This window comes from Melanostigma gelatinosum (assembly GCF_949748355.1).
Source record: "Melanostigma gelatinosum genome assembly, chromosome: 12".
Lineage (NCBI taxonomy): Eukaryota > Metazoa > Chordata > Actinopteri > Perciformes > Zoarcidae > Melanostigma > Melanostigma gelatinosum.
Genome location: NC_136645.1, coordinates 20,623,006 through 20,650,527, shown reverse-complemented (window position 1 = coordinate 20,650,527; position 27,522 = coordinate 20,623,006). Strand labels below are relative to the sequence as shown.

General features: G+C 44.7%; 2 protein-coding genes across 5 annotated transcripts in view; one reads left to right on the top strand and one right to left on the bottom strand.

Moving 5' to 3' along the window:
• Positions 1-2,920, bottom strand: part of cpeb3 (cytoplasmic polyadenylation element binding protein 3) — a gene marked incomplete at both ends in the record, with an annotated part of 30,703 nt that extends 27,783 nt beyond the window's left edge. The window contains 2 exons of one of the 2 annotated variants that reach the window (XM_079279654.1): positions 177-1,084; positions 2,785-2,920. In XM_079279654.1, the coding sequence (XP_079135780.1) occupies positions 177-1,084; positions 2,785-2,920 (1,044 nt within the window). Of the gene's footprint in view, positions 1-176; positions 1,085-1,349; positions 1,406-2,784 lie in introns of those variants that run through there. The other variant, XM_079279655.1, reaches the window with a different exon arrangement.
• A 653-nt stretch (positions 2,921-3,573) lies between these two features.
• LOC306785593 (E3 ubiquitin-protein ligase MARCHF5) lies at positions 3,574-27,015 on the top strand. 3 transcript variants are annotated; one of them, XM_079280020.1, is made up of 6 exons: positions 3,574-3,978; positions 14,733-14,935; positions 23,011-23,141; positions 23,294-23,477; positions 23,648-23,799; positions 25,085-27,015. In XM_079280020.1, the coding sequence occupies exons 1-6, from the start codon at positions 3,935-3,937 to the stop codon at positions 25,199-25,201; spliced, it is 831 nt and encodes a 276-aa protein (XP_079136146.1). In that variant the 5' UTR covers positions 3,574-3,934; the 3' UTR covers positions 25,202-27,015. The 3 variants fall into 3 exon arrangements, with proteins under 3 accessions (XP_079136146.1, XP_079136145.1, XP_079136147.1); XM_079280019.1 differs by having other exon boundaries at positions 23,633-23,799; positions 25,085-27,009; XM_079280021.1 differs by lacking the exon at positions 3,574-3,978 and adding an exon at positions 4,221-4,614 and having other exon boundaries at positions 23,633-23,799; positions 25,085-27,010.
• Positions 27,016-27,522: the final 507 nt, after the last annotated feature.

The following is a 27,522-nucleotide window of genomic DNA, read 5'->3' as shown; positions in this document are numbered from 1 at the left end:
GTTGTAGGCCTTTTTTATTTTATTTTATCCCAGGCATATCTGCATATCTGAATATAATATTGGAAACAATGTATTGTGATGGGTCAAACTGACAACACGTCAAGTTGGTCAACATTTTTAAATGACAGGCTGAAAGCAATAGGTAGGCCTATAGGCCTGCTCTTAAGGCTATTTACCTGGAAAGGCAGTATGTTGTTGCTGTTGTCAGTCCTGAAGGCGCTGTCATCCATCCAGGGCTTGGGGCCGAGGGTACCAGGTCTTGGGAACTTGGGGGGAGCTATGACATTGCTCGTATAGGGCTTTTTCATCGGGGATATGGGGTTCATGGGTGACGGCACCCCGACCCCGACACCGACTCCAACCGCTCTGCGTGGGTCCCTGCCGGCCTGCAGCCCGCTCCAGGGGTTGGAGGCTGTGCTCCACGCGGCGTTCTGGTGATTATTCCAAGCAGACGACGAGGCAGAAGAAGAAGAAGACGATGACGACGACGACGACGACGACCCCTTGCTGTTATTCATGATGGTCTGATAAGCGTTTCTCTGGGGAAAGGGCCCTTGGCTGGGGCTGACGGGGGACCTCCTCTGCTGGGGCTGCTGCTGCGCTTGCTGGGCTTGCTGTTGGGTCTGGGGAGCCAGGCCGATCTGCGGGGAGAAATTACCCCCGAACACCGGGTTGACGTGGTGGGGGAAGTTCTGGAAAAGCATCGTCCCGTTCACCGAGGGTATTCCCTGGAAAAAGCTGTCGTCCACGGCGTTTGAGGTTCCCGTGGACCAAGTGCTCCCGAAAGAGGAGGAGGACGGCGAGGAAAGGGGGCCGCCGGTCTCCTGCGGCTGGTGGTGGAAGCTCAACCCGGGCAGGATCGGCGACTCCATCGGCACTTTGTCCTTGCTGCTGCTGCTGTTCAGCGCTGAAGCCGCTTGGTTGCTCCCGGTCGACGGGCTCTCCGACTCCGATGAAGAAGAAGTGGGCTCCGATGACGGGGTCGGGGTGGAGGGAGGGGGGTCTACTTGCGTCGGATGTTGCTGATGGTGAGGCTGGGCTTTGTTTTTGTCCATCAGTAAATCATCCTGCATGGTTTGCTGAGCTGCAACAGGGGGGAAACAGAGACGAGTATTATTATGATTATTATTGTTGTAATTTAGAAGCTCGCGCGCCGGGCTGCTGTATCTGATGAGCTGGGACAAGTCCGACAAGGATACGGTGTTGGTGGGGGACCGGGCAACTGCGACGCGAGATCACCCATTTAGCCAAAAAGAAGACGAAGAGGAAAACACACTTCCCAAGACTATACCAGAGGGATCCATGAATCCCACAAATTAAACACGGAGCATATGGCTGCGGATATTCACCAGATTTCGCCACGTCTCGGTTTTTCCTTCCACGCAGGAACTCCGGAGCTGCAATGTGAAACTGATTCAGTGTGTGTGTGTGTGTGTGTGTGTGTGTGTGTGTTTTTGCCCTAGGACCTCCCCTATATTCATTTACATACGTCAGTAAATACAGCTGTCCTTCAGCAAAGCTAAAAGACAGGTCTACCTTGACCCAGGCACTTTGACACACGCGACCACAGAGCTTTATTGTTTGTTTTTGTTTTGTCAAACGGAAATTACTTGCACCAAAAGGCACCTCTTTACGCAGTGGAAAGCGACGCGCCTGAAGCACATTATTTTACCGCAAAGACGTCTCATATGTACCGGCAAAACCCCTTTCCCTTCATAACAAAGAATGTTGTCAGTCATAGACTGTAATAATTTAGCACGACAAGTAAAACATCAACAGCTTACTAATTAGGATAATTCTGATTGGTCAATTGAGTAACACTCAATATAAAAGTCCACACAGGAATGATATGATTTATAGGCTAAGAGATTTTATTACAGCGCAAAGAGAGACTCTGCCCAAGGTCCGCATTGACACAGCCACGGGGTTGGCATTGCCACAAGATAAAAAAAACATGTATGGCTTCTTGCGCTTGAATAACTTAAATGCTGAAAGCTGTACGTCCTATATTCAAAGTTTGACAGCAGGCTGTAGAACATTCCATGCAAAAATCCTCCTTTACTTTGCATTTGAGAGACAACGCCTTGCAAAAAAAGCCAAATTGCACACACCCTCGAGTACTATCAGGAGGGCGATTTTGCATTCAGAAAGCCACAGTTTGCCACGTTATTAATGGCAACAGTGAGCAGGACAATGTACAATGTAAATATACCACAGTATGATCGTCTCGAGGTGAGCATTCTGTCAGCTGGAGGCACAACCGCACAGGACAGGACACAGTGTCAAATCATCCAACGTTAGAATTGTGTTAAATTAAAAACCCACAATAACACTCACACGGGTATGGAGAGCTAACACAGAGGCCTGTCAGTGACACGAATGCAATAGTCTGTGGAAAATAACACTTCGGATGACATGCCGGGTCGTTTTACGAGTTGGACTTTCAAGGTATAGTCGCAATAGCCAGCACAGTACACACCCCACCGGTTAACCCGTGTTTTCTCCTCCAAGAGCTGCGCTTCCAAGGTCATCAAAGCGGCATAATCGGCAGCCCCACAGCGGCTCAACTCACCGGCCCCTTCACCGCAAACACTGCCAAAATCAAACGCCCATTCATTGCGCTGATCGGAGTCCTCATCCGATACATGTCATGAAGCTGTCTTGCCTCGAAATCCCCCTTTAATCCATATGTGTCCCCTTCTACACAAACGACAAAAACAAAAAAAACGCACACACACACACACAGCGTGGTAGCTTCACCGCCCTATGGTCAATTTTAATTACCTTTATCGTTCACCTTTTTGGGACTCTGTAAATAAAGATATTTCTGTTTGCCTCGTCTGGGTTTAGATATGACAAACGAGCTACCCTTGCCGAGATAGTCAGCAGTTGCCTCAACAGCTGATTGACTGCGGCGCATGGATGATGCCGAGGGGACTGTCGGGAGTTGTAGTTCTCACTATGCAGAGGCTGGTCAATAAATATGTAGCCTATCTTATGTATTCTTCACTGCTGTGGCAACAGAAACAAAACGAAAAAAAAGCATCAGTTTCAAAGCAGCTCGAGGCGACTCGTTGAAGCAGCAATAATAAAGATAGTGATGAATAACAGCGTCTCTCTCTCTCTCTCTCTCTCTCACTCTCTCTCTCTCTCACTCACTCACTCACTCACTCATACGTATGGTTTGTATGCTAGACAGTGAGTTTACATTAATTTCGCAGGAAAGCTTAAGTTCACACAATAAAAAACACTTCTATATCCAGCTAAAGACAAGCAGGGAAGGTGTGGAGCAAATACTTTGTCTATTCATATTGTAGCCTTATTAACACATCTTACCGCTAATAGAAGTGTTCTGTAGCCATATGTGCATCTTCATGATGGTTGTATTCTTCAAGAAGCCGTGGCACTCTTTGGCACATCTTCCGGGAGTGGATTCAGAACATTAATTGGATATTTTTGGCCGTAAGAGATAGGGAAGCATTGTGAAACTACATTTCCCATGCGCGTGGAACGGTGCCGTCCTTGTTTTGATGACGCAGACACGCACAGCAGTCCTATTTGACGTTACCTTCAGACACGGGCAGCTAATGGAGTCAAGCGGACACGCCAATGCGATAATACTAGTTAAAATCGAGACCGCTGCCGATGTAAAGGGGAGCTGTTTTTACCTGTAATAGTGTATCGGTCGCAGATAGATGCTCTCTAGAAGGAGTAGTTAAATGCGAACCCGTTTTGGCTCATTTGCAGCTTACTCGCCGTATCAACATAGAGGCCTGTGTAGCTAGTTAGCTTTAGGTCCTCTGCTAGCTAGCAAGTGATTTAACGCTAACCACACCTGCAGCAACTCAACACGCGTCTCATTTGAATGTTTTATTTGTAATACAGTCCGTCTGCTCCGCCAACAAAGACAGCTTTTCGTTGCTCTTCTACGATAATGGCGGAAGAGGCTGCAGTGGCCATGCAGCAGAATTTGGACAGGTGAGCTCAAGTTTATGGCTAACTTGCTAACTGCAGCTACGTAGCTTTACGTAAAATCACTACTAGCCTAGCATAGTTGTTGATACATGACGTCCTCTGCTACAATAACCAAACTTAAGTAACTCTTCAGTTATTTGATAAGATGTCTGATTGTGTGTATGAACAAAGTTTGTGTCTTCACACAGGTTTGTAATGCATCTCCACTAAACTGGGGGAAAAAGGCAAAGTAACAATAAACTGCACTGTGAGGGTGTTGAAGGGCAAAATCAATGTTTGAAACTTCAACACTACAAAACATGAAGCATCATGGGAATAGATCTTATGAAATTATACACGCATCAGACTGCAACAAAGCAAAGCTAACATTGGGGAGAAATTGTTTAATGAACAACTATTTTGTGGGTTTTTGACACTTAATTGAACACGTTTAGCTCTTCGTCATGCTGTCAAACAATCTGTCCAATGCCTGTACACACACTCACACACACGTCAGTGAATTCATTTTAAAGCCTTTGGAAAGTGTTAGTGGCAAATGTTCCAGCTGACAAGGAGTTCAAAGATGTCTTCTGATGTCTGACAACATCCTGGATAGACTGAAGCCTTGCTTGGCAGAATGCAGAGCTCCAGGTTCAACAGGTCGGGAACTTTCAGTTACATTTCACATTTTGCTGGTTTTTATTTTCAGAATACAGTTAACCCAGTTCAAAGACTGCATTAGGTTAAATTATACTAGTCTGAATTAATAGCTTATCCCAGTAAGAAGTGAGCAGTTCAGTCCTTGGGTCAAACCATCCATGGCTCATTGAGTGAGCATTTAGTGTTTTGGTAAGCTTGATGGGATCAGACATGTCAACATCAATACCTATTGTGTGGTCTGCCAATTTGAAACTCCAAATAAGCAATGTCAGAGATACAGTGGGAACAGGGAGTTGTTACCTGCCACGGTCAAGCTGGAGATCATTGGACATATGATGAAAGAGCTCAGCCTGGGATCACATGAAAACGAAAGGGTTGCTACCACAACGACAAAATTCAAAACACAAAATTGGAACCTGTTATCATCCTCTATCTGAGCTCAGGAGGATTTGATCTTTATGTAAAAATTCAGTGATGTTTGTAAAACGGGGTGTTTCAGTTATTAAGACCATTTAGATCACAACATTCTGGTTTCGATTTGTTCAATTATTTATGTAAAATTCACCCCTGATGGTTAAAAAAACTACACATAAGTAGGGGTGGGAATCACCAGAGGTCCCGCGATACGATATTGTCACGATACTTAGGTCACGATACGATATTATCACAATACTACGATATTATCACGATACTGCAACATTATGAGTATTGTGATACCATTTTGCAATTTATTACTTTTTTCAACTTCAAATGATTTCTCCAAAGGAAAACTGTCAACATGTTTTAGCTAATAAGATAAAGTTTTCAGTCTGTTCATCTCACTTCAATCATTTTTGTTGCAGCAGAATAGGATTGTCAAGCAGACAGACTGACCAACAATGTCATAAATGTTGCATGAACCTGACAAACTGAACCGTTTGTATTACTACATAGTCCAACTTAACTAAATGCAAACGCGTGGACTCAGAATATGAACTACAACTTGTATAAGTAGGATATAAGAGTTATATAACTTGCGATGCATGGACGTTGAGGGCAGAGAGACAGTTGTGCGCTGCACTCTCCCCATGAGCCTGGCTACTGTTGGCAGATTTCACCCCGTTGTGAGACCAGATGTCTCTGTCTTTGTTTTGACCAACTTCCTACCAATCACGCTGACCCGGGACCTTTGCTGACCTCACCAGAAAACAACTCAGCACCATCTAGTGGTTTCTAAAAAAAAATAATCTTTTTTTATAGTTTATATAATAAAAGATCGATACTTGGCGTCCGTGTATCGATACAATATCGCCACGCAAAATATCGCGATACTATGCTGTACATGAGGCATTTGCACTCTGCAGAGTGAGATGTGATGATTTGAACTCTGACATAGATGAACCTAAAACGTTTTTCACAACTGACCAGGCTAATGTCGGACAAAGCCACGATGGCTCTCCTCCAAGCGTCGTCATATGTGAGCAGAATTTTCCATCTTCTGAGTCAGTGGTGGTGAGCAGATGCTGCAACATTGGGTCCACCAATCACAGCGGTGTGCCGGTTCCCTCAGTCGTTGCTGGCGTTCGACAGCTTGTGCAGTGCGCACTAAAAGGCCATTGAGGCAGCACTTTCTGTCAATATTGAACTTTGTATTTTGAAACCATTTCCCGAGCACAAGGTACAGTAGCAGAACGAAGGGAAGGGCACGTGAGCTGTGTGTGAAATGTTCTTCAGCCGTGTGCTGCTGGTGTGTGGCAGACGCAGTAACCCTGGCAGTGTTTGAGGAGCTGATAGCAGGAAGATGTATGTCACGTCCTCCTGCTCCTCGACGGTTGTGTACCCAGCCTCTATCACTGGCAAACATAAGGCTGCACACACACTCTTATCTGGGCCTGCCACAAGCAGCCAGCTGCCCCTGCAATGCAGCGTTTCACAAATAGATGTGGGGGACACATTTCAATTCGGCCTGGCCTTTTTATTGGCTGGCACACAACCTCGTTTTACTCTTTTCTCGTCTGCTTCTGTTGTCCACATCGCTGACTCCTTTTGTGTGTACGGTATATAAATATGTGCTGTGTGCGTGCATAAGGGCTGATAATGATTGACCCTGTAGCCATGAATTTATAAAATTTTGGTATGGAGGTCGGACTCTCTTCCGTCATAAGAAAGAGATGCTCATTTTCTTTGTTAAATACAAAACTTAAAACAATTAATGACTTATTTTAAATTGAAAATAATACCCGATCAGCAGCAGACCTTTCATGGCTCAGTAACCTACAGCTTGCAGAAATAACCTGTGGTGCATGGCCTTAGCTTCAAAGAGAGGTCACACCAAATTACATGTCTTGAGCTCGGTGGTTTAGCTAGCAGGCTCGGGTGATTTAAACCACAAGGCCCCCCCCCCGTTTACATTATTGGCCTCAAACTCTGGGTTGTATCATAGAACCTCCTTTCGATGCTTTGTAACTTTTTATACTGTTAGCGTTTACGGATGGCACAATTAACATTCCTAGAATATTTAAGACACACATTACATGTGAACATTATATGTGCGAGACATGTGACTCCAGAGACGTCCATAAAGAAGACGTTTTAGATTCATGGAGTGGATTCCTCTACTGGATATAGTCTTCTTAACTTTGGAAGTCAGCCACTCATGGGCCGATCAAAGTGTAAACAAACGCCCTTTCCTGGACTTTACGAGTTAATATGATAGAGGTCACAGCACTGTAGGTTGTAGAAGTACACAACTTTGTTATGGAGTCGCCTGAAGCAGCAATAGAGGTGTGAGGTTCCTGTGTCTGTTGACTCACTAAACAAACTTAACTTGGTTGTTAATAGCTGATGAGCAACATGAACACACCTCCCTGGTTCATGCATAGGCAATTTGTGTTCAGTTATTTTTGTAAAATGTCAAGAACAATTATGTACGATAATACAACATACAAGCCATAACTGCAAGAAAAATATATTTGTTGACACGGTCTACAAGGTGTTGATTCAAATGTAAGTTTAGAAGCTGGAGCTTTTTGTAGTCTATTGCACAACATTGTAAGGACACCCGGTTATTTTGTACACCTCGTGGAAAATACCCAACACTATACAACTATTGCATTAAAGGTACTAATCTTAGACTCTTGATGGGTGTATATTTTTAGGGGTGTCCCCCAACTACGCAGTTTAATCTCATTGTTCAAGTCTTGTATATCGTCCAATGTAGTGCTCATTGATCACCTTCTGTTTAAGCTCTCTATAGAAAAGTAGTAAAAACAAAACTCTTGGCTGAGACACGAGTGACTATTGCTTTGATGTTCTTTCAGAATAATGGCCGCGTAATTGTCGTGTATCGTGTGTTTCTGCGTATACAATGCGGCGCTGTCCAGAGTGCTGAAATGGAGCAGACATGCGTGCACTGTACGACTCAATCGCACCTGAAACCGCCAGAATAGACGTGGTTTCTTACCCTGCTTGCTTATCGTTGATGTAAATAGATTGATTATTGTCGGCCCTTATTCCAATCCCCCCTAAACAGCATGGGTTGTTGAGCTGACACGGACAAGACTAGTTGGTGATTGAGTATAATCAGTCAGACATGGAGAAGGCCCCCCCTAGACCATAACCTTCCTTTTTTAATATCTTTGTGGGACAGAATCCAGTGCTCCTGTGCCCCGCCTTTTGTGCCGAGGAACCTCCACTTTTCCCACAGTCACGTGACCAACGCTGAGTGAAAGGAGCCTTTGTGGGGCGGCTTATGACCGGGGGCCTGACTTGTTAGACGATGAGAAAGTGGCCATGCCGTCTGCACTCGTCTTTGCACACAGTGTCAATAACGCGGTCATCCTGTATTCCTCCACAGCCCACCATCAGTGTGTTTCTGTGACTCCATGATACAGCTCTGCTCTTTCTTAGGTTGTCAAAAGGACGTCCTCAGCTGTGGAGGAAATAAAAAAAGGATAATACACACTGCTGTTTGCCTGCCCTTGAAGTTTCAAAGCAGTCTGTTAGGATTAAGTGAATTAAAGCTCTATTGTGGAAACTGCAAAGCCCCACTCCAGTTTGCCTGTTTAATGTGTAAATAAGTGTTGGAGACGGCAGGTCACCTTGCCTCAGCACAGTTTAGGCTGCTCGCCACCATCACATCTCATGTTCTTAAAGGACATTTTTATGGACTCCTTCCAGACCTTGTTAAGCAGGAACAGGGTGTCTGGTGTGCAGTAGCATCGGTCAACATTATGTGTCCGTAGGTTTGAGCTTTGTTTTTGTCGTGTAAATATGTTGCGAGTGTGTTTCGTGAACACATTGCATAATATGTAGGAGCACCATTTTGTGCATGTGCAGCTCGGGCTTATCTGCCCGACTGTTCTGTTCAACGGGGCTGAGGCAACAGCGAGCCGGAGATTAAGGTTTCTCACAGAGGATAGCGTTTCGGTGCTGTTGTATTAGGTCCTGTCACGCTGCAGGGCCCGGTTTCAGGAACAGGAGCCAGCGAATCTAAGGGAGCGCTCGGTTTTGTTCTCATCTGTCGTGCTCCTGTGGAGACATCTGGCCGCTGCTCCACTTTGCATCGTCATGTTTTATAGCTGCCTCAGTTTCAATTTCTGTGCTGTTTTTCTTGTTTGTTTTGGGATGTCCACCCCCGTGTAGGAAACAGCCACACTATGCATATTTGTCTTTTTATCCGTATCCAGCTCTGCAGTGCAAAATACAGCGTGAGTTTGCATTACATGTCGTGTCGGGCTCGCATACCTGTCGGAAGCAGAGAGGCGGTAGACGGAAGTGTGAATGGAGGGTTAATGTTTCTGTCCGACTCGTCCTGGTCCTTCAGCCGGCCGTGTCACCTGAGCGCCTCGACCCCAAGGCTCCTCTCCTGCGTCGTCATGTTTTATTCAGCACCAGGGGAGTGTTGGAAAATCATCCACTGCATGCAGGCAGCAACCCGAGCAAATGATCCAAGTTGGCCGTCCAGTCTCTCACAGAGGAGCCCCCTCTATTCCCCTGTGGTCCCGGTAACGGAGCACACCTAGACCTCGGTACGACGATGACTGAGGGCCCACAGATTTGGCATGCATTATTCAACTGTGGAGGCAGGAGTGTAAAAATATACACTGTGTACTGTGGGGATTCACTGAGCTAACAACTGAATAACAGTGCTGCTGTGACCAACAGAGGTGGCGAAGAAAAAGTTGCTTTGAAGGGACTAGAAAGTCCATCAATCTCCCCCCCCTCTCGCTCCAAAAAGCATTTTGGTTAGTTTCTTCATAAGAGGATGTTTGGGGCCATGTTTGTCTTTTATTAGCACGACGTCTCTACCACAGTGAGACATGGTGGTTACCAGTCGCAGACACGTCTGTCTTCTAACTCCACCAACAGATTTCAATGTGAGTGAAACAAGTATTTTATGCACCTACTCGCTGGGACAATGTGAAAAAAGCTGGAAGAATATTTATGGTCACAGGCTCGTCTGTAAACCTACCAGACATTTAACATTCTTAAAAATGCATTTAAGGGTAATGGGACCTTCTGCATTCTGGGAGCACGTTTAGCGATTCAAGCTGTAGTTAATCCCACAGTAAGTTATTTCTGATGTGGTAAGACACATAATACTTCCTAGTGAGTGAAAAGGCGACGGGTTTCCTCCATTCCAGGCATACCTGTGACCGACAGGAAATGGAACAGTACACTTTCGATAAATCTTATCGGAAACAGGCAACCAGTTGTCTAAACCCTGTCAGAGAAGAGATACTGGTCCGTCTGGTACTCCTCAACCGGCACCGGACCCAGTTTCAAACCGGCCTGTCAGTATTCAGTGGAATGGATGGACTTTGAGCAGAGTCAGTGACAGAAATGTCCTCGTGTGAATGATAATCAAAATATACATAATCACAGAGGAAAAAGTGTGTGTGTGTGTGTGTGTGTGCTAATGATCGTTTCATCCATCCAGTGAAATGCCAACTGATCAAGGTTCAGTGTGATTCTGAACCTAAATGCCACTGGCGTCTGCTCGGGCTGTAAATGGGTCAGCCCCTGAACCTGAGGGCATCGCCTAGCAACAAGCTAGTCCCAGGCGTTATTGAACCTGAATGCGGCTTAAAGGAAAATGTTGACATTTTGGAATCGAGTTGGTTCTTTTTCTCCATTTCCACAATCATCACACTGTTCCTACTTTTTTTTAATTTGATCCAGTGGAGCCCCTTAGTCATAGTTTAGGAGCGTGGCTCGAGGAGTCATGGCCTGGTATTGCTGATTTTTCTTAAATCAGTTATTCAGGGCTAACCTATGAATATTTTTCAAGTATGTAGCAGCTAAAATAAGACTGTCACTGGTTTCGATTGTTGAACTTGGCCTCATGCCGCGACACACAGGGGCAGTGAAGCTTCCAGCCAGTCGCATGCACCTGATTAATTATGGAGAAGCAATATAGTGTCACAGTCGGAGAAGTGCTGTGGTAAGGTCGGGGTAACTTGGACCTCAGGTTACCTCCCCAGATGTGGGGCTGACATGGAGAGCTAGTGGGTGTATTGTTCTCAGGAGTCCAGTTAATTGGGAGATGGTACAGCAGACGGGCCAGACATACTAATGGCTCCTTTCCTGTGAGGGAGGAGGCAACAGTTTGAGGAGATGGACTCTTCCTGCCTCATGTAAATGGTCCAAAGGGGGGGGGGGGAGGGGGGAGTGAGTCCTGAACAAGGCATTTGTTTGGATGTCACACACGAGAACGACTGGTTGTCCTTAGTTTGTCCGATGTGCTTTCACTGCACATCCTAGCTGTGGTTGATCAGAATACTGTGTGCACTCGCACTGGGACGACTGGGGTTTGAGTTGCAGTGTGACTGAATGTAGCTTAAACTAGAGGCAAAGCAAGCGGCCATATTCAGTGAAAAGCCAGAGTACGGTAAATGTTGGCCTTCTTTTGGTTCAAAAAGGTATTGATTTTGATAATTAACGGTATGTTATTGTGATTGACAATGCCCTGGACATGCTTTGCCTTTGTTTGATTGAGAACTTAACTGTTCCTGCTATGCTTGACAAGCAGTCAGCATAACGGCTAGTTTGCCTTTCGGGTTTATGTATCGATCGCGGTTTATTTCTATCGTTATAATCCTGATCTAAGCCAAACCGCTGAGTCCTGTTTGAAGTGAAGTGCTTTTCACTCAAAGGGACATGGAAGATCATATTAGTCTTGCTTGCTCGCTCTCACACTCTCCTCCAGTCTACCCCACACAAACATGTTCATACCGGCCTCAATGTGAAAAGAAAAAACAAACGCAACCTACTTCCAAACAAAAACAACATATAGCTGACAGGCCTGTGCAGCTGATTACAAGTCCATAGTGGATCAGAGCTCCTGTGCTAGCTGAGCACATACATTTAAAAGGACCAATGACAGGAAGTTTGATTTCATTCATTGCAATATTAGAAATATTAATAGTTAGCACCAGTGATGTATAAAGTACCCAAAAGCCATACTTGAGTAAAAGTAAAGATGCCTTACTGGAAAATGACTCCAGTAAAAGTCACCTATTAGAATACTACTTGAGTAAAAGTCTTAAAATCTGATATTTATTGTACTTAAGTATCAAAAGTAATTTTCTGATATTAAATTTACTTAAGTATTGAAAGTAAAAGTACAAGTAAATGCTGTTAATAAAAAAGCAAAGGGTCAGAATTTAGAGAATTATGAAGTTTATTCTTTTAAGTGCTGTGGCACCATGACCAAGGACATGGAGCTGTGTTGAACATAATTGGGTTGGCTGTGATCCATTCAGGACCAACAATGTTCAACATAATATATTGCACATAAGTATACTTTTGCATCTACTGTGAACTTATCATCATAATTCTCCGAAAAGCAATACGACACTATGAAGGAGTTGTAACAGTGCGTTTATAAGTCTGCTCATTAGACTAGAGGATGTAGAGGACAAATGCATAATATTATGTTCAGCAAAACATATCCACTTGATGCATCAGGTCAGTGTTTAGAGAAAGAACACCTGCCTTGTAAACTCCTGTGGGCCTGATTTGAACACACTAGGCAAAGGTTTTGCTCAAGCTAAATCTGCAATTGGGCGACTGCTACCATCATAACTCCATCTGATCATCCACAACATGACTCAAATATCAAAACATGATCAATACTAAAGCAGCAACACAGTCATTACTTGAAACTGAAACATGTCCTGTTCATCTTCAAAAGACAGTTCTATTAGAATGTAAAGAAGTTACATTGTGTTAGAATGTAAAGAAGTTACATTGTGTTAGAATGTAAAGAAGTACATTGTATTCGAATGTAAAGAAGTTACATTGTATTAGAATGTAAAGAAGTTACATTGTGTTAGAATGTAAAGAAGCTACATTGTATTAGAATGTAAAGAAGTTACATTGTATTCGAATGTAAAGAAGTTACATTGTATTCGAATGTAAAGAAGTTACATTGTATTCGAATGTAAAGAAGCTACATTGTATTAGAATGTAAAGAAGCTACATTGTATTAGAATGTAAAGAAGCTACATTGTATTAGAATGTAAAGAAGCTACATTGTATTAGAATGTAAAGAAGTTACATTGTATTCGAATGTAAAGAAGTTACATTGTATTCGAATGTAAAGAAGTTACATTGTATTCGAATGTAAAGAAGTTACATTGTATTTGAATGTAAAGAAGTTACATTGTATTCGAATGTAAAGAAGTTACATTGTATTCGAATGTAAAGAAGCTACATTGTATTAGAATGTAAAGAAGCTACATTGTATTAGAATGTAAAGAAGCTACATTGTATTAGAATGTAAAGAAGCTACATTGTATTAGAATGTAAAGAAGCTACATTGTATTAGAATGTAAAGAAGCTACATTGTATTAGAATGTAAAGAAGCTACATTGTATTAGAATGTAAAGAAGCTACATTGTATTAGAATGTAAAGAAGCTACATTGTATTAGAATGTAAAGAAGCTACATTGTATTAGAATGTAAAGAAGCTACATTGTATTAGAATGTAAAGAAGCTACATTGTATTAGAATGTAAAGAAGCTACATTGTATTCGAATGTAAAGACGTTACATTGTATTCGAATGTAAAGACGTTACATTGTATTAGAATGTAAAGAAGCTACATTGTATTAGAATGTAAAGAAGTTACATTGTATTAGAATGTAAAGAAGTTACATTGTATTAGAATGTAAAGAAGCTACATTGTATACCCGTTTTATTGATATCTTACGAAAAGTTGCTCCTCATTTTTCATGCGTTTTTCCTGCAAAAGTCCAGCAACATGAGTCTGTTTTGGCTTGTTACATGCATACTGTCTTTTCAAAATAAACTTCCATCTTCACAGGAAACAACTAAGGTTTAGGCGATGAAACTACTTAGTTAGGTTTCGGAAAAGATCGTGGTTTGCGTTAAAATATCTACGGAAGTGGCGTTGCTTAAGTACGGAAGTCACGTCACAAATAAATCAACATTGGCTTCTCGTTTCACACACGGCACAAACTGCGGCCTCCTGGAGGAAACACCAGTGTTTGTTTGACCCATCCACCTCTCCTCATCCCACCCGTCCTGTGTGGAATTATACTCATGTAGTCGCTCGCTAGCTATAGCATGTAGCATCCTGGCATCACTGGGAATCAAAACGCCGCGGCTTTGAGAGCACTTGTTTGCAATTGTGCATTAACGTGATTAACCAATGATTTAACTTGCTGCTAGGACCACTGATTCACCAAACCTGCTTGCTTGCAGTCTCTGTTCCACCACAGTCCCCGACGCTGCTCTCATGATTCATTTTGTTTCTAAAGATAGATTTGATTTTGTAGCGAGTAACGAAGGTTTCAGGAAATGTATCGGAGTAAAAGTATCAGTTTTCTTTGCAAAATGTAGTGAAGTAAAAGTCAACAGAAATATAAATAGTAAAGTAAAGTACAGATATCCAAAAAAAAACACTTAACAGTAATGAAGTATTTCTACTTGACTGGTTAGCACCCACTCCACCCTCCCAAAATAGACATTTGGTTGCTTCTGGGGAGCTCGGGTTTCTTTTGGGGGAGTTGTGATTTAATGCAACTCCAAAAAAATGTCAGAGTAGTTTAGAAATCTGTTATCAGGGTGCATGTGTTTCATTGTCTTCATCCCGCCCGTGTGTGTTTTCAGGAGCTGCTGGGTGTGCTTTGCCACAGACGAGGATGACCGCATGGCGGAGTGGGTGCGTCCGTGTCGCTGCCGCGGCTCCACCAAGTGGGTTCACCAGGCCTGCCTGCAGCGCTGGGTGGACGAGAAGCAACGGGGCAACAGCACGGCACGTGTGGCCTGCCCACAATGCAATGCAGAATACCTCATCGTCTTTCCCAAACTAGGTGGGTTGCATGTCGCGGGATAAAACCCGGACGAGGCAGATAAGCTTGAGAATAATGTGGCACTAGCTGAGCTTTGTAGTTTCTTTTTTTTTTTGGGGCAAGAAAAGAAAAAAGCGAGGTTAACAGACCTGAAGCCCGACCCTACATAAGCTGCTACTAGCATAACAACGCTGAGATCTCAGGCCGAACTGTCGGCGGTTGAGTTGAATTGTGGGTAATGTAGGTGGGTTTTGACGAGGAAGAAGAATGCGTGATGGAGAACAGACTATCTCTGGTTCTGCTGCATTCATTTAGTTTTTTAAAACTATCCTTTGCGACTGTTATAGGAGTGCAATGCTAAGTGTCACTCTTTTTAGTGTGTGAGGGATGTCTACACTACAAACACGGTGAAAAAGAAAGCTCTACAGCACTGAAATGGATTGAGAAACTGCCAAAAAGTCTCCAACTTCTGGATTTCACTTGTTGTATTGTCAAAATGCCACGGCGTCTCTCTTTTTGTACCAGTTGTCAACATCGAAGCGTCACGAGAGCGCATATTTCCATGTCGCTCCTCTTTGAGGGCGCTCTTAATAGCGGCCCCCTGCAACCGTACCCAGAAACCTCTGAGAGCGATTCAGTTTGTCTCGCCTGAGTGCGTGTTTATTTACTCTGAAACCAGCGACGGTTCTGTGGTGATCTGGGTAAATATTTCCTTTGAGCCTGACGAGGAACAGAAGGGCGCTCATTTGTTACACAGCTCAGCTCCTGGCTCATGGACCGGCAGCAGTTTAGAGAAGTGGCTGCCTCAATTATCCTGACGAGTCAGAGCACCAGCCAGGACTCATTCAGTGAACACACGCCATAAACATCCATGTTTATTTGGCCAGAACCTCCTCGCTTTTCAGTTTCCCGTCATGCTGTTTGTTGTCAGAAGTATCCTTGGTACAGCAGAAAGAATACCGTAGTTTTATCCTTTTGCTGATGTTTTTTTTTTTTCAGCTAAATGTCAAAACCTGGACACATTTAAAGTTAATGGTCCACAGTTGTCACTGGGTTACCCATCAGCCACTGCCAGTTCAACCTCAAGGAGAGAGATGTTGCAATTTGAGACGGTAGCTGGCCCCAAGACAATGCTAGTCTGCAGGAGGCCTGGCTCGGCTGGTAAACGGCTTCATGTATATGAGGCTGTGCCGTCAGTCACTTTGCTTCCATAATCAGAACGTTCGGCTCGGCTTCTTTAAATCGCTCCCTGCTCCGAGCTAGATAACCCCGATGGGTTTCTGTGTCGCTCTCTGAGAGCAGATTATTGGCACATGGCTGTTTGCTGGCTAGTTTGGGAATATGTCTGCCAGGCCTAGTCCTCTCTGTGTTTAAGGGTGTGTTAATTGGTTCACAGGTCCCAGTAGGACTGCTAATTAGTGTTACATCAACCCTTACATTCAGGAAAAAAAACCCATAACATCCAGTAGAGCTTTCCAAAAAGGCCCGCTCTGAAAGAATGGTCCCACCCTTCACACACTTGGCGTCTCCATCTGTTCGAGGATGCGACGCATGTCTGAAAGAGACATTGCTAAACTATTATGCGTAGTGTAAGTGGGCCAAAGACTGGGACCCACGGATGGGTTGCAGGAGATGTTGTTTGGGTCGCCAAATAGATTTGCAGAATTTCTTCCATTGTGTTTTATATCTGCAGTACATTGAGCCTGAATGTTCCTTCTGTTCTAATAATTGTAGCCTACTTATACTAATCTGAGAAGCTAGCGTACATGCTGTTGGTTTTACTGAAGAGAGGAATAAAATATGGTGGTTAACTCTGCTTAAATGCATTTCTTTTTTCTCCCCGTATTTATCTCTCTGAAACGGCTGGTTTACCTCTACCAGAATATAAGGTGATTTGGAAATGGCAGAAAACTTAGTTTGAAATGTTAATTTGCACACAAATTCACACTTATTGTGAACGAGTGATTGTGATGTTTAAAAAGTGTTTCCCCGGAAAATAAGTTTGCGAAACACTGGTGGACAAAAGCCTTTGGGTGCCCATTGTTTGTGTCGCAGATAAAGAATAACTTTTACTTATAAACTCATCAATGTAAAGCAGAAATGGTAAACGCATGCATATATACATACATCGATTCTCCGAATTAAGGGAAGCCATGCCTGACTGGTTGCCAAGCAACACAGTAAAAGGAAGTCTGCTCTTTAGGCCGAATTAGAACAACTCCCTCAGTCAGGATCCAATGGGCCTCCTCCTAATGTCTGTGGGGTTTATTAATCCTCACAGAATACAGTGCTGAAATCAAAGATAACCTTTCGAGAGGACTCAACTAATGTATCTTCTATTTTAGTTTTATGAGTTAATATTCAAACTCGAGCTATCTATTCTATTTCGGTCCAGGAGAACTCATCCGAGTTGTTCACAAACATGTTTGTGTTGTCTAATGTTAGTCTCGCTCACATGCTCCGTCTTTATAAGACATGAGTTGAGGCTCTGTTTTCACGCGGTAGCGTCTGAAGTCATTGTTTGCATCAGTGTTTTCTCCCAGCATGCCTCGTCATTATGTCCTTATTCTTAGCCAGCTCTTTGTTTTAACAACAGTGAGGAGTTGTGGTCCAAGAGGTAAAATGTGGAACCTCAAGCTCATCACTCTTAAGTTTGTGCTCCTTCTGTCATGTGGTTTGGTCAACTGCAATATAGCATCGTGATGGATGGGCCAGTGGTTTATTTTGAAAGGGTATGTTAGTAATGTTCATACCGTCCAGTTAGACGACGCAGGAAAATGCTACGCTACCACAACTAATGGAAGGTACACAGATGTCAGCACAGAGCCTATTCCACTAAATTCATACTGGTTCTTTCTAATTTCAATACCATTTATCATCATTTTTACTCCATTATCGCGCCCCCCCCCCCCCCCCCCTTTAGACTTTCGTTTGGGCGGTCTTCATTAATTCTCACAACTTTCCTCCTCGATTTGCACACGGTCCTGCTGTCTGATGCTCTGCTGTGGGGATTGACAGGGCGTTTACCTTTCTGATTAACTGGCACACACCTTCTATTAACACAGACAATTGGATTCATCATTATGAGACACATTCTGCGGTTTAGGAACCTGGAGTGAATCTGACGTACAGATGTTTCTTATGACCTGTCTCATGAAGAACAAACACAGGAAGATAAATGAGGCCCAATGACGACTAGGGCTGTACCAAATCTCTCAGCTTTTGTTTTGTTTACATTCAAAGCTTCATTAACAAAATCCTCCATTTGAATAAAGTGATTCATCGGATTAAATAAGTTGGCAATGAATAGAACTCTTCTGTTTTGTCAACGTACATGTAGGTGAGGACTTAGTGCGTGTGTTTGAGAAAGAGAAGCGCATCACTACCACACAGCCACTTCTGGAATCTAATTCTATTAATAATGTAACACTAATAATATCAGTGTGGCTTGATATTCAGCTGCAACTTTGCAGAAATACCAGGTTTAAACCCAATCAATAGACGCGCAAAAAAATAAAGACAAGACAAAAACTAAAAATATTTGTTTGTATGCATGAGGAACAACATAACTGAAGACAAGTTGACTGTTTATATTCTTTCCTGTTAATCCAATGCACTCATTTGCACCAGCATGCTTTGTGATTTACCAAAAGCTCCAGGCTCGTTGATTTCAATGTCTGACCCAGCACTGCCAACATAGTTTGAATACTTCGGTCGTCGACAAACCTGTTTTACCAGTGAAATTGGGTCACGGCGGGAGGAGCTGACGGAGCAGCTCATCAAAGGGCTGACAGTGCGGAGGAGGAGCGGAGCCGCTCTGCTGATGAGTCTGTGAAATGCCGGCAGTCCTCCGCTATTTCCCCGTGACTTTAAACGTCCCGTCATTAACACTCAGGTCTGTGATGGTGACGGTTTAGATTGTAAGGAACAGGATGTGCCTCAGACCTGATCCTTTCCCACGGGGAGGAACCACATGCAAAAGTTGCATGCTGATTTACATGATGTCAAACCGCGTATGCAACGTATTGAGTTTGTTACTTAGATTACCAAATAGATGGGTTTTACCTCGTGACTGGGTTAGTCTTCAGGTAATTCTCCCGTCACTCTGCTGTAAATGTTTGTCGTACGTCTTCCAGCAATCCACAGTGTATTCTGCATCCAGTCGTTACACAGGCAGATGGGCCTTTAAAGGGCTTCAACATGTCCTGCTTGATGAATAATGGGAATATTACTAATGAACGCAGAAGAGTAAATCTCTCCTATCTGAGTTGTCGGAGGAGTTCCAGCCTCTCGCTGCAGGACACTTCAAAGTGAGCAGGAGGAGCACGGCGGTGTCTGTTTTGCTGCATCATTGCTGCATCATTGCTGCAGTGTTCCTGTCCCGTTCTTTATTATAGTGATATAGACGATGCTACCTGGTATTTATGACGTGCTTGTTGTACAGACAGCCAATTGCTCCATGTGTGTTGTGTTTCACACTTTAAAGCTCAGGTATATATTTTTCCTTTTTTAAATATCATTTTAGCGGCTCAAACGGTGGTGGTGTTTGCAGCGGCTTTAATCAGCCCTCAGAATGATAGCCGTTCCACAGCTTGGCGACAGCACGGGGATGACTGCTTTCTATTTGGGCGGTGGAGGCGACGCTGCGGACAGGTGGAGACGGGGATCACTGTTTGGAAGCTGCCACGGTGGTTATTTTCTCAGGGTTGCTGCTGAGGCCAGCTCATTTCTAGCGGCTTAAAGGGCATTACTCATGTTGGATCCGGATCAGATGCAGGCTTGATCCGGAGCCACAGATCACCTTCTCTATTAAACCCGGGGTTTTGATTATTTTTTAAACCGGCTCGTGGCACAGGAGATACAGAAGATATCAACACTGCGGCCCACAAAGTGTAGGGTAGCTATATGCTGCTCTGGCCCCGTTCCCACCAGCACCTGTTGCAGCCAAAGCCAGCATATCAGCATATCATGCCAATTTGGCCGGCAATAGAACTCAGAGGACGGCGTGTCCTTGCTTCTCCTTTTTTTCTTTTTTTTTTAGAGAGGGAGAGAAAGGGTAAACAAGCCAGCTGGAACAGTGTGCCAGCATGCGTGCCCACTACTGAGGGATTGCACCTTTTTGCCTCTCTCCTTCACTCTCCCTCCCTTCCTTCTTTTTTTAATTATCTTAATTATGGAATCTGCTACCAGGGGCTGAAATGAATTGCTCAGCTCTCCATCCTGCCAGCAGCCATTAAGGGGCGACCCAGTTCCCTCCGGCGGGCGGTGGCGTAATGCTCAGGCAGGGAGGGAAGCGGAAGAGAAATCCAACGCTGTCATCAAAATAAGCCATTTTAATGCGAGATCAATCCGGTCGCCAAAAATCCGAGCTCTGGAAAGCATCAAAAGGCCGGCGGTGAACGAGAGAGCTTCTGTGTTTACAACTGCTCTAGAAATAAAAGGGAGATATTTCCGTTGCGTGCTAAGTAGCTTTAAAAGCGCCAAAATGCTTCTGGCTTGCTTCGGGTTCCTTCCTGCTCAAGTGGCCCGGAGCACTGCTGTCTAAAGAGCAGCACCTTCAGCTTCAAACGCTGCACTGACCTGTGCTCTGAAGCTTTCACAGACTGAATGTACTCGGCTGCACAGGTCACAGTGGCTGAATTGTGTACGACTCGTGTCGAGCACTTCTGGCTGTACAAACAGCTTAATAAAGCCCGTCTTATGGCCCGACTGTGAAAAACCCATAACCCCGAAAATATCCACGGAGACTCATTTTAGAAAGCTGCTGCCCTTTATACACTCTGCGTTGATGCTAATGTGAATGCAGCCGCTACGGTTTGATTTCCTCTGCAGGTGTTTGCATTAGATCTGTCCACGTCTGCTTTGAGGACTTGGAGATGACTCTGCTGCTCTGCCAGCAGCCTGTAACCGACTGCAGCACAGTCGTCCTTTAACGTTACGTGATGGAAGCCCGGAGTGCTACAAGGTCGATCTTATTTGTATACTTGCTGTACACTATCCATGTGGCGTAGATGAAACTGGATGATATATCCATCAATCTGCCGCTGACACATCCAGAGGGGGGAGAGTCCTGCTTTCACAAGGACCGATGACTCAGCGCTGCTTTATTTCTCAACCAGACGAGACGCGTCGAGATCACTATTTCAGAAATGTGACCATGAATGTCAACCATCTAAAGAGACTGCCGTGTTTGTCAGCAAGCCCGTTGAACTGACATTTGAACCACTTGTGGATATATTTACTTTTGTTTGTCAGAACTTATATTAAAGCCCCAGAAAACCAAAATCGAGCTGTCGAGCTTCGGATACAGAAGCTTCAATGTCAGCATGTCCAGCTAACTAGCTTCCTACTCCACAGTGAGTAGTACATTTCATTATTACAGGTCACTCGACTTGTTCATAACCAGCACATCTGCTGTGTGCTCGTATTATTCCCACCGTGTGGGGCCTGGAGGCTATCAGAGTGGAGGCTAACTTTAGCACCTCTGTCCTGCTCTTCATTCGATTTGAGGAAGTTCACACTCCAGCAACCCCAAACCTGTGGCGCTGTTTGCCAAACGCAGATTTTTCCTTCCTATCATACATATAGTATATTACTCGGACTAACCAGATGCACATTTTTACTCTGTTTATAAGAACCGTAAGCTGGAGCCGGCGTTTTTTCACCAAGTCCTGGAACTACATAGCTACCTATAGCTGATAACATCTGCCTGTGACAGCTGATGAATCCACCGCCGTGGGGAAGAAATCAGAAGCTTTTACTCATCACTCTCTGAAGTCGAGGACTCGCTGAGTCAGCAATAACTACGAATCTAAAGTGGTGAATCTGCCCCCGGTGTCAATGTAAACTGCACATTTGCCTGGCGAGAGCGCATTAGCGCTAAATGCTTAATAAACGGTCAATCACAGAAGTCTCACGTGACGTATCCCGAACTGTTTCTATAGCTGCAGCACAGCATTGATTGGCCTGTACGGTAGTGACAATGCAGCTCTGTGCTGTGGCTCCTATCCTGCAGTTAGCTCACTGCGGCACACACACACACACACACACACACAGGCCCGGTGCTGTGTGGTGCTCCTCCCTCTGACCCCTGGGCTAGTTATGAATAGGATGTGGATGGGTCTGTCTGAGTGAGGAAATCAGGTTGCCTTCCTGTAAAGATTGCATGTCTTCCCTCGAGTCAGAGAATGCAGCAGAGAATGTTGTTTTTTTTTTTTTTGTTGTTTTTTTCACGGTCCTGCTCCTGATGTCAGACTAGCTCCTCTGAAAACCCGTTCGGACGTCAGATGAATCCTTTCCTGCATGTCGGCCTATTTGTTTTGAATCTAGGTGGCACCCGGCTGAGAAGCTCCTCCCCCGTCAGTCAATACCTCTGAAGCCGGTCGGGTTTGGTGCACACCTTGTAATACAAAGTCTCTTTTCTTTCACACGACTGCATTGTTGTCATGCTTTGTATTTGTTGCGCTGGAAGGCTGCCTGACCACATGGTGGTTTATTTAGCCGAGCTTCCTTGTGTCCTCGGTTCTGTTACTGTTTACTGGGACGTTGTGGTTCCAGGACTTTTCTTGTCCCAGTGGTGGTTTTACCTGCAGGAGTCTTGGGACCCCGTGCTGCAATACTCACACACTGTTCAGTACAAATGTGAATGAATGTTTGCCAGTGACGGGATGTTCATGTGTGGACTCACCGAAATCGATCTGCTCTGATTCAGCAGGATTAAATATGAAAAAGTGAATTAAAGCAGTTCATCAGATATTGTCAGAATATTGCTGAAGAAATACAAAAAATGTTCTGACCTTGTGAAAATATAATGGCTTTAAATGGTCAAATGACACACTTTGACGGTCTTTAAACCAATCACACTGAGCCCACGATGCAGCGGCGGTGCTCTTGCAATAGGAAGGGGAGGAGGTCAATGACCGGCTTTAATGCCGACTCTACATCCCGTGAGCCAGATTAGTTCTGTATGTAAACCGGGCCCACAGGTTCTGAATGTACAGATCTCAACCGGCCTGTTAGCGGTCCACAGCAGACCGCTGACTGGTTGATTTACACGATGTAAAAGTGTCTCACTCTGAGCCCTTTTTCTCCATCAGGTCCCGTGGTCTACGTGCTGGACCTGGCCGACCGGCTCATCTCTAAGGCCGGCCCCTTCGCTGCTGCCGGCATCATGGTGGGCTCCATCTACTGGACCGCGGTCACCTACGGAGCCGTCACTGTCATGCAGGTGGGACCAATGAGAGCTTTTGGGTTTATGTTGGGTCTGATCAGTCCCCCGTGCTCCTCTGTTGCGCTCTTCTTTGATCCTTATTTGAAAGTCGACCAGTTTGACTCCTCTGCTGTGGTGTTTCCGTTCTGACTGGCCCCTCTGCTCTCCAGGTGGTGGGCCACAAGGAGGGCCTGGACGTCATGGAGCGGGCCGACCCTCTGTTCCTGCTCATCGGCCTGCCCACCATCCCCGTCATGCTGATCCTCGGCAAGATGATCCGCTGGGAGGACTACGTGCTGCGTCTGTGGAGGAAGTACTGCAACAAGCTGCAGATCCTCAACAGCATCTTCCCAGGTCAGGACACCCAAATACACACTCGCACCAGATCTCCGGCTCGTTGAACCGACGGCCCTCTGCTTCATAGACGGGCCGTGCTCTATGGGTACGAAACCCACTTTTGGTGCAAGTTTCATCTGGCTCCCTGCTGCTCTCCCCGTGCGTCTCTGCAGGGATCGGCTGCCCAGTTCCTCGCATCCCGGCGGAGGCCAGCCCCCTGGCGGACCATGTGTCGGCGACGCGGATCCTGTGCGGCGCCCTGGTCTTCCCCACCATCGCCACCATCGTGGGGAAGCTCATGTTCAGCAGCGTCAACTCCAACCTGCAGAGGACCATCCTGGTGGGTACAGCCCAACACAGGAAATACATCAATACCAGTCAAAGTTTAACAAGTACACGTGATTGAATCAAGCTGTATCGGCTGCTGTTTATTTATAGATGATTATGATTCATGAATATAAATCATTCTGTCGGTGTTGAGGTGAGGTAAATGGTACTTTCTACATGCTCCCCTTATTTTGTCTCCTCTGATTTGAAGTGCACACGGCAACGTTGCTAGTTTATATATGATTCCTGTTCAACCAGTGTTAACTGTAAAGAGCAGAGAAACCCCACATCCTCACTCACCTAGTGGTGAGGTCGGAGCGGGTCATGTGATCCCACTGAACACTCTGTCCTCTGCTGAGCTCTGAGAGACAGACAGGAAGCGTCACCTTTTACAGGAAGGAGGAAGAAGACGTTCTGGTTAAAGCAAGTCATCCAAACCAGTTTCAACAGTTCACACTAATAGAGGAACATGTATTACTTTGTTCATAAATAAAACATGAGAATCATCTGTATTGATTTTGCATGGTTTTTACCCGACAACAGCAAATATCAAACGGCAAATCATAAATTTAAAAGAAGTCACAAATATTTTAATATAACTACTATTAAAGTGCACATTTTGGAGTAAGACACAACTGATCATTCTTAAAACAAACTAACAAAGCAGCGTGGTTGGTGCGGTGACTTCATGGAGTCTCTGCTGAGTCACCGTGACTCAGTGACAGTCTGGCACGACGGCCCTGTGGAAAACACAAATTCTGTTGTTACACCTCTGTTTTCATATGGATTTATCAAAATACATGTGAATTAGCTACTTGTGTTTTTGGATAGATGTTGTTGTTTTTGAGCTTTAACCCTCATCCTACCAACCTCGTCCCCACAGACCTCAGCGCTCCAACGATATCCGTCCTTCCTTTTGTTCCTGTTTTAGTGCTTTTCAAATACAATATATCGGGTCCAGTCAAAGCACCTAATTCTCCCTCTGCAGTTTTAATGGAAGGAAATATTCATCGAGTTCATGTTTGGTCCTAATTTAAAGTATCACCAAGGAGACAGATTTCCTCGTGTGCTGTGTGGGGTCGAGGGAGACTGTTTGATGTGTTTGGGGAGAGACATTCACCCGTCCCCTGTCCTCATGCAGCCTGCCTGCATTCACATTATTCAGACTTTGCTTCAGGTGAGCTAGACTCCTGTTCATGGCAGCCCCCACACACACAGCTCTGAGATTTGAAGGGATTTTCCACATATACTTTGAATCTGCCTTTAATCCCTCTTTCAACACTGTTTCTTCCCTACAGGGAGGTATTGCCTTCGTAGCCATCAAGGGGGCGTTCAAGGTGTACTTCAAGCAGCAGCAGTATCTGAGGCAAGCCCACCGCAAGATCCTCGACTTCCCCGAGCCGGAGGAGGCCTGAGGAGGTCCTGACGGGAGGACGGCCGGACCGACCGACACGCCTCCGTCGAGGGGGGGGGAGGAGATGAACTGCTGCAGTGCCGGTGAATCAGACTTTGGGTCGGTGTCACCCGTTACCACCCGCTTCTCCCCACACCCCACCCTGTCTGGAGTGACATTAAGGCAAAACATTCCCCCCCCCCCCCCCCCCCCCGGCCACACGTTGTTTTTAAGCTCCCGGCGCTTTCGTAAGGGGAAGACGGACAAGACTTGTGGACACAGAGCGGAGCATGTTTGCAGTTACACACACACACATTAGCACACACAAACACAGGACAAGGCGTCTGGTGGGTGGGTTTAACAGCCACATATCTCTCTTATTGTAAACTTACTGTATTTTAAACTAAATATGCGGGGCATGTGTAATTAGAAAGTTTTATAATAATAATAACAAATGATTGTTTTATAATGTTGTTTTGCAGAATTGAAAGAGCCCCCTTTGCCAATGTTAGGGGTTTAAATTGTTCAGTGTGTAGAATGTATTGATGATGAAACAATAAAGTGTGTTCTGAACCATGATGCAGACCATCAACCTCATGTAGGTAACATGTTGAGGATCAATCTTAGCTCTGCTCTAGCGAGTACACGCTGAGTACACATGGGAACATTTAGACCCTGCAGAATTTGAAAGGTGTTTATTAATATTTTTTGTTCACATGCCTTGGCAGTGTTTACAGTGATTGTCGTAGCTTCATCTCCGTTTCGTCAAAGCGCTGCAGGATTGGAGCGTCTCTTCCAGTCGGGTGGATGGATAACATGGAGGCTTCTGGTCCTCTCTGAGCTTTGTGTTTTCATTTTATCTTTTTTCACAGTGAAGGGATGTTGGACTGGACAGCATCTCAGACGCAGCACTTTTCACTGGGAGACGTGAAAGTTTGCTGAAAGTCAACAAACATTTCAGTGTGGACTTTTATTTAAACCCCCCCCCCCCCAACACGTGACGATGGGACTGTAGTGCTGTCTGAGTGTGCGTTGTGGTTCTGAGGTGATCATGCAGTCTGAAGTGAAGCTTGGGTCGCTGGTCATTGAGAAGTCACTGGGGCGGTTGACATTTTACAATTGAAAGGTTCACTTCAGCCAAATGACAAATGACATATTTTCTCACTACGAGCGATATTAATCTGTGCAGATAGTTTGGGATTTGTTGGCCCAGGTTTTTTAAATTTTTTATTCCTGCCTACACCTTAATTGTCTTTACGAAACACTTCAGTAGAAAATCAAAACATCTGTAGGACATCCCCAATAAATGGGGACATCATTTCTCAAAATCATGTATCATTTAAATTCTGTCCCTACAAAATAAGAGTATTTGGGTTGCAATAGAAATCCTAAAACCTGGAAAAAATACAACACTATCTTCATGAGAGGTGTGTGTGAAAATACAGCTTTTTAAAATGTCAGTGAACCTAGTACTACACCATGGTTTGATTGTTTTGATTCATTGGGAGCATGATGTGATGAACCCTGACTTCCTGTTCTCTGCGTCTCGAAGCAGCCGGGAGACTTCGGTATGAGACGTGCTGTGACTGTGATAGAATATTTAACCTGCACATATGAACTGTGCCTCCAGCCTGCAGACCACGGCCTCCCCTCTAGAGTCACTGGCAGTCTAGAGCGTATCGCAGTGTCTATTACATTTTCTGTTGTAAAAGATCCCTTCCTCTCAAAGATGTTTGTGGAAATCTTCCAGTGCGCATACACTGAGAATGGATTTTTCAGTGGACTGGGAGACATCTTTTGCGCAAAATGAACATAACAGTTTTAAGTGAAATTATTGAAATAGAAATGAATAAAATGTCCAGCTATACACTGACCGTTTGATTTAACCACCCTGGGGTATTCCAATAAGACATTGAGTCTAATGGAGCAGTTGGTTGGGTTAGGGTTAGGGTTAGTTGAAGTCCACTGACCCATGTCTATGACCAGCACAGCATTTCCTACAATTTGACCTAAAATGGTTGATAAAGACTGCAAATTATGGGCATGCGGGCAAGTTGTTTTGAAAAATTACACAATATTTTTCAAGCTCCACTCCAGACTTTAGAATGCAGAGTTGCCTTGGTGACATCCCATTCTTTCTGACATCACAGAATGGAGTGGTCTCGTGTGACGTCACAGTTTAGCTGTCGGCCATGTTGGAGTACACACAAAGCCACTGGCATGCACGGCTGAGTCGCATAACCTATCGGTGGTAAACTTTTGTGCTGTCTTTGGTTGTGGCAGCAGAGCTGATAGAGACAAGAAATCATTCTTTCGTTTGCCAGCGGTCATTACACATCAAGG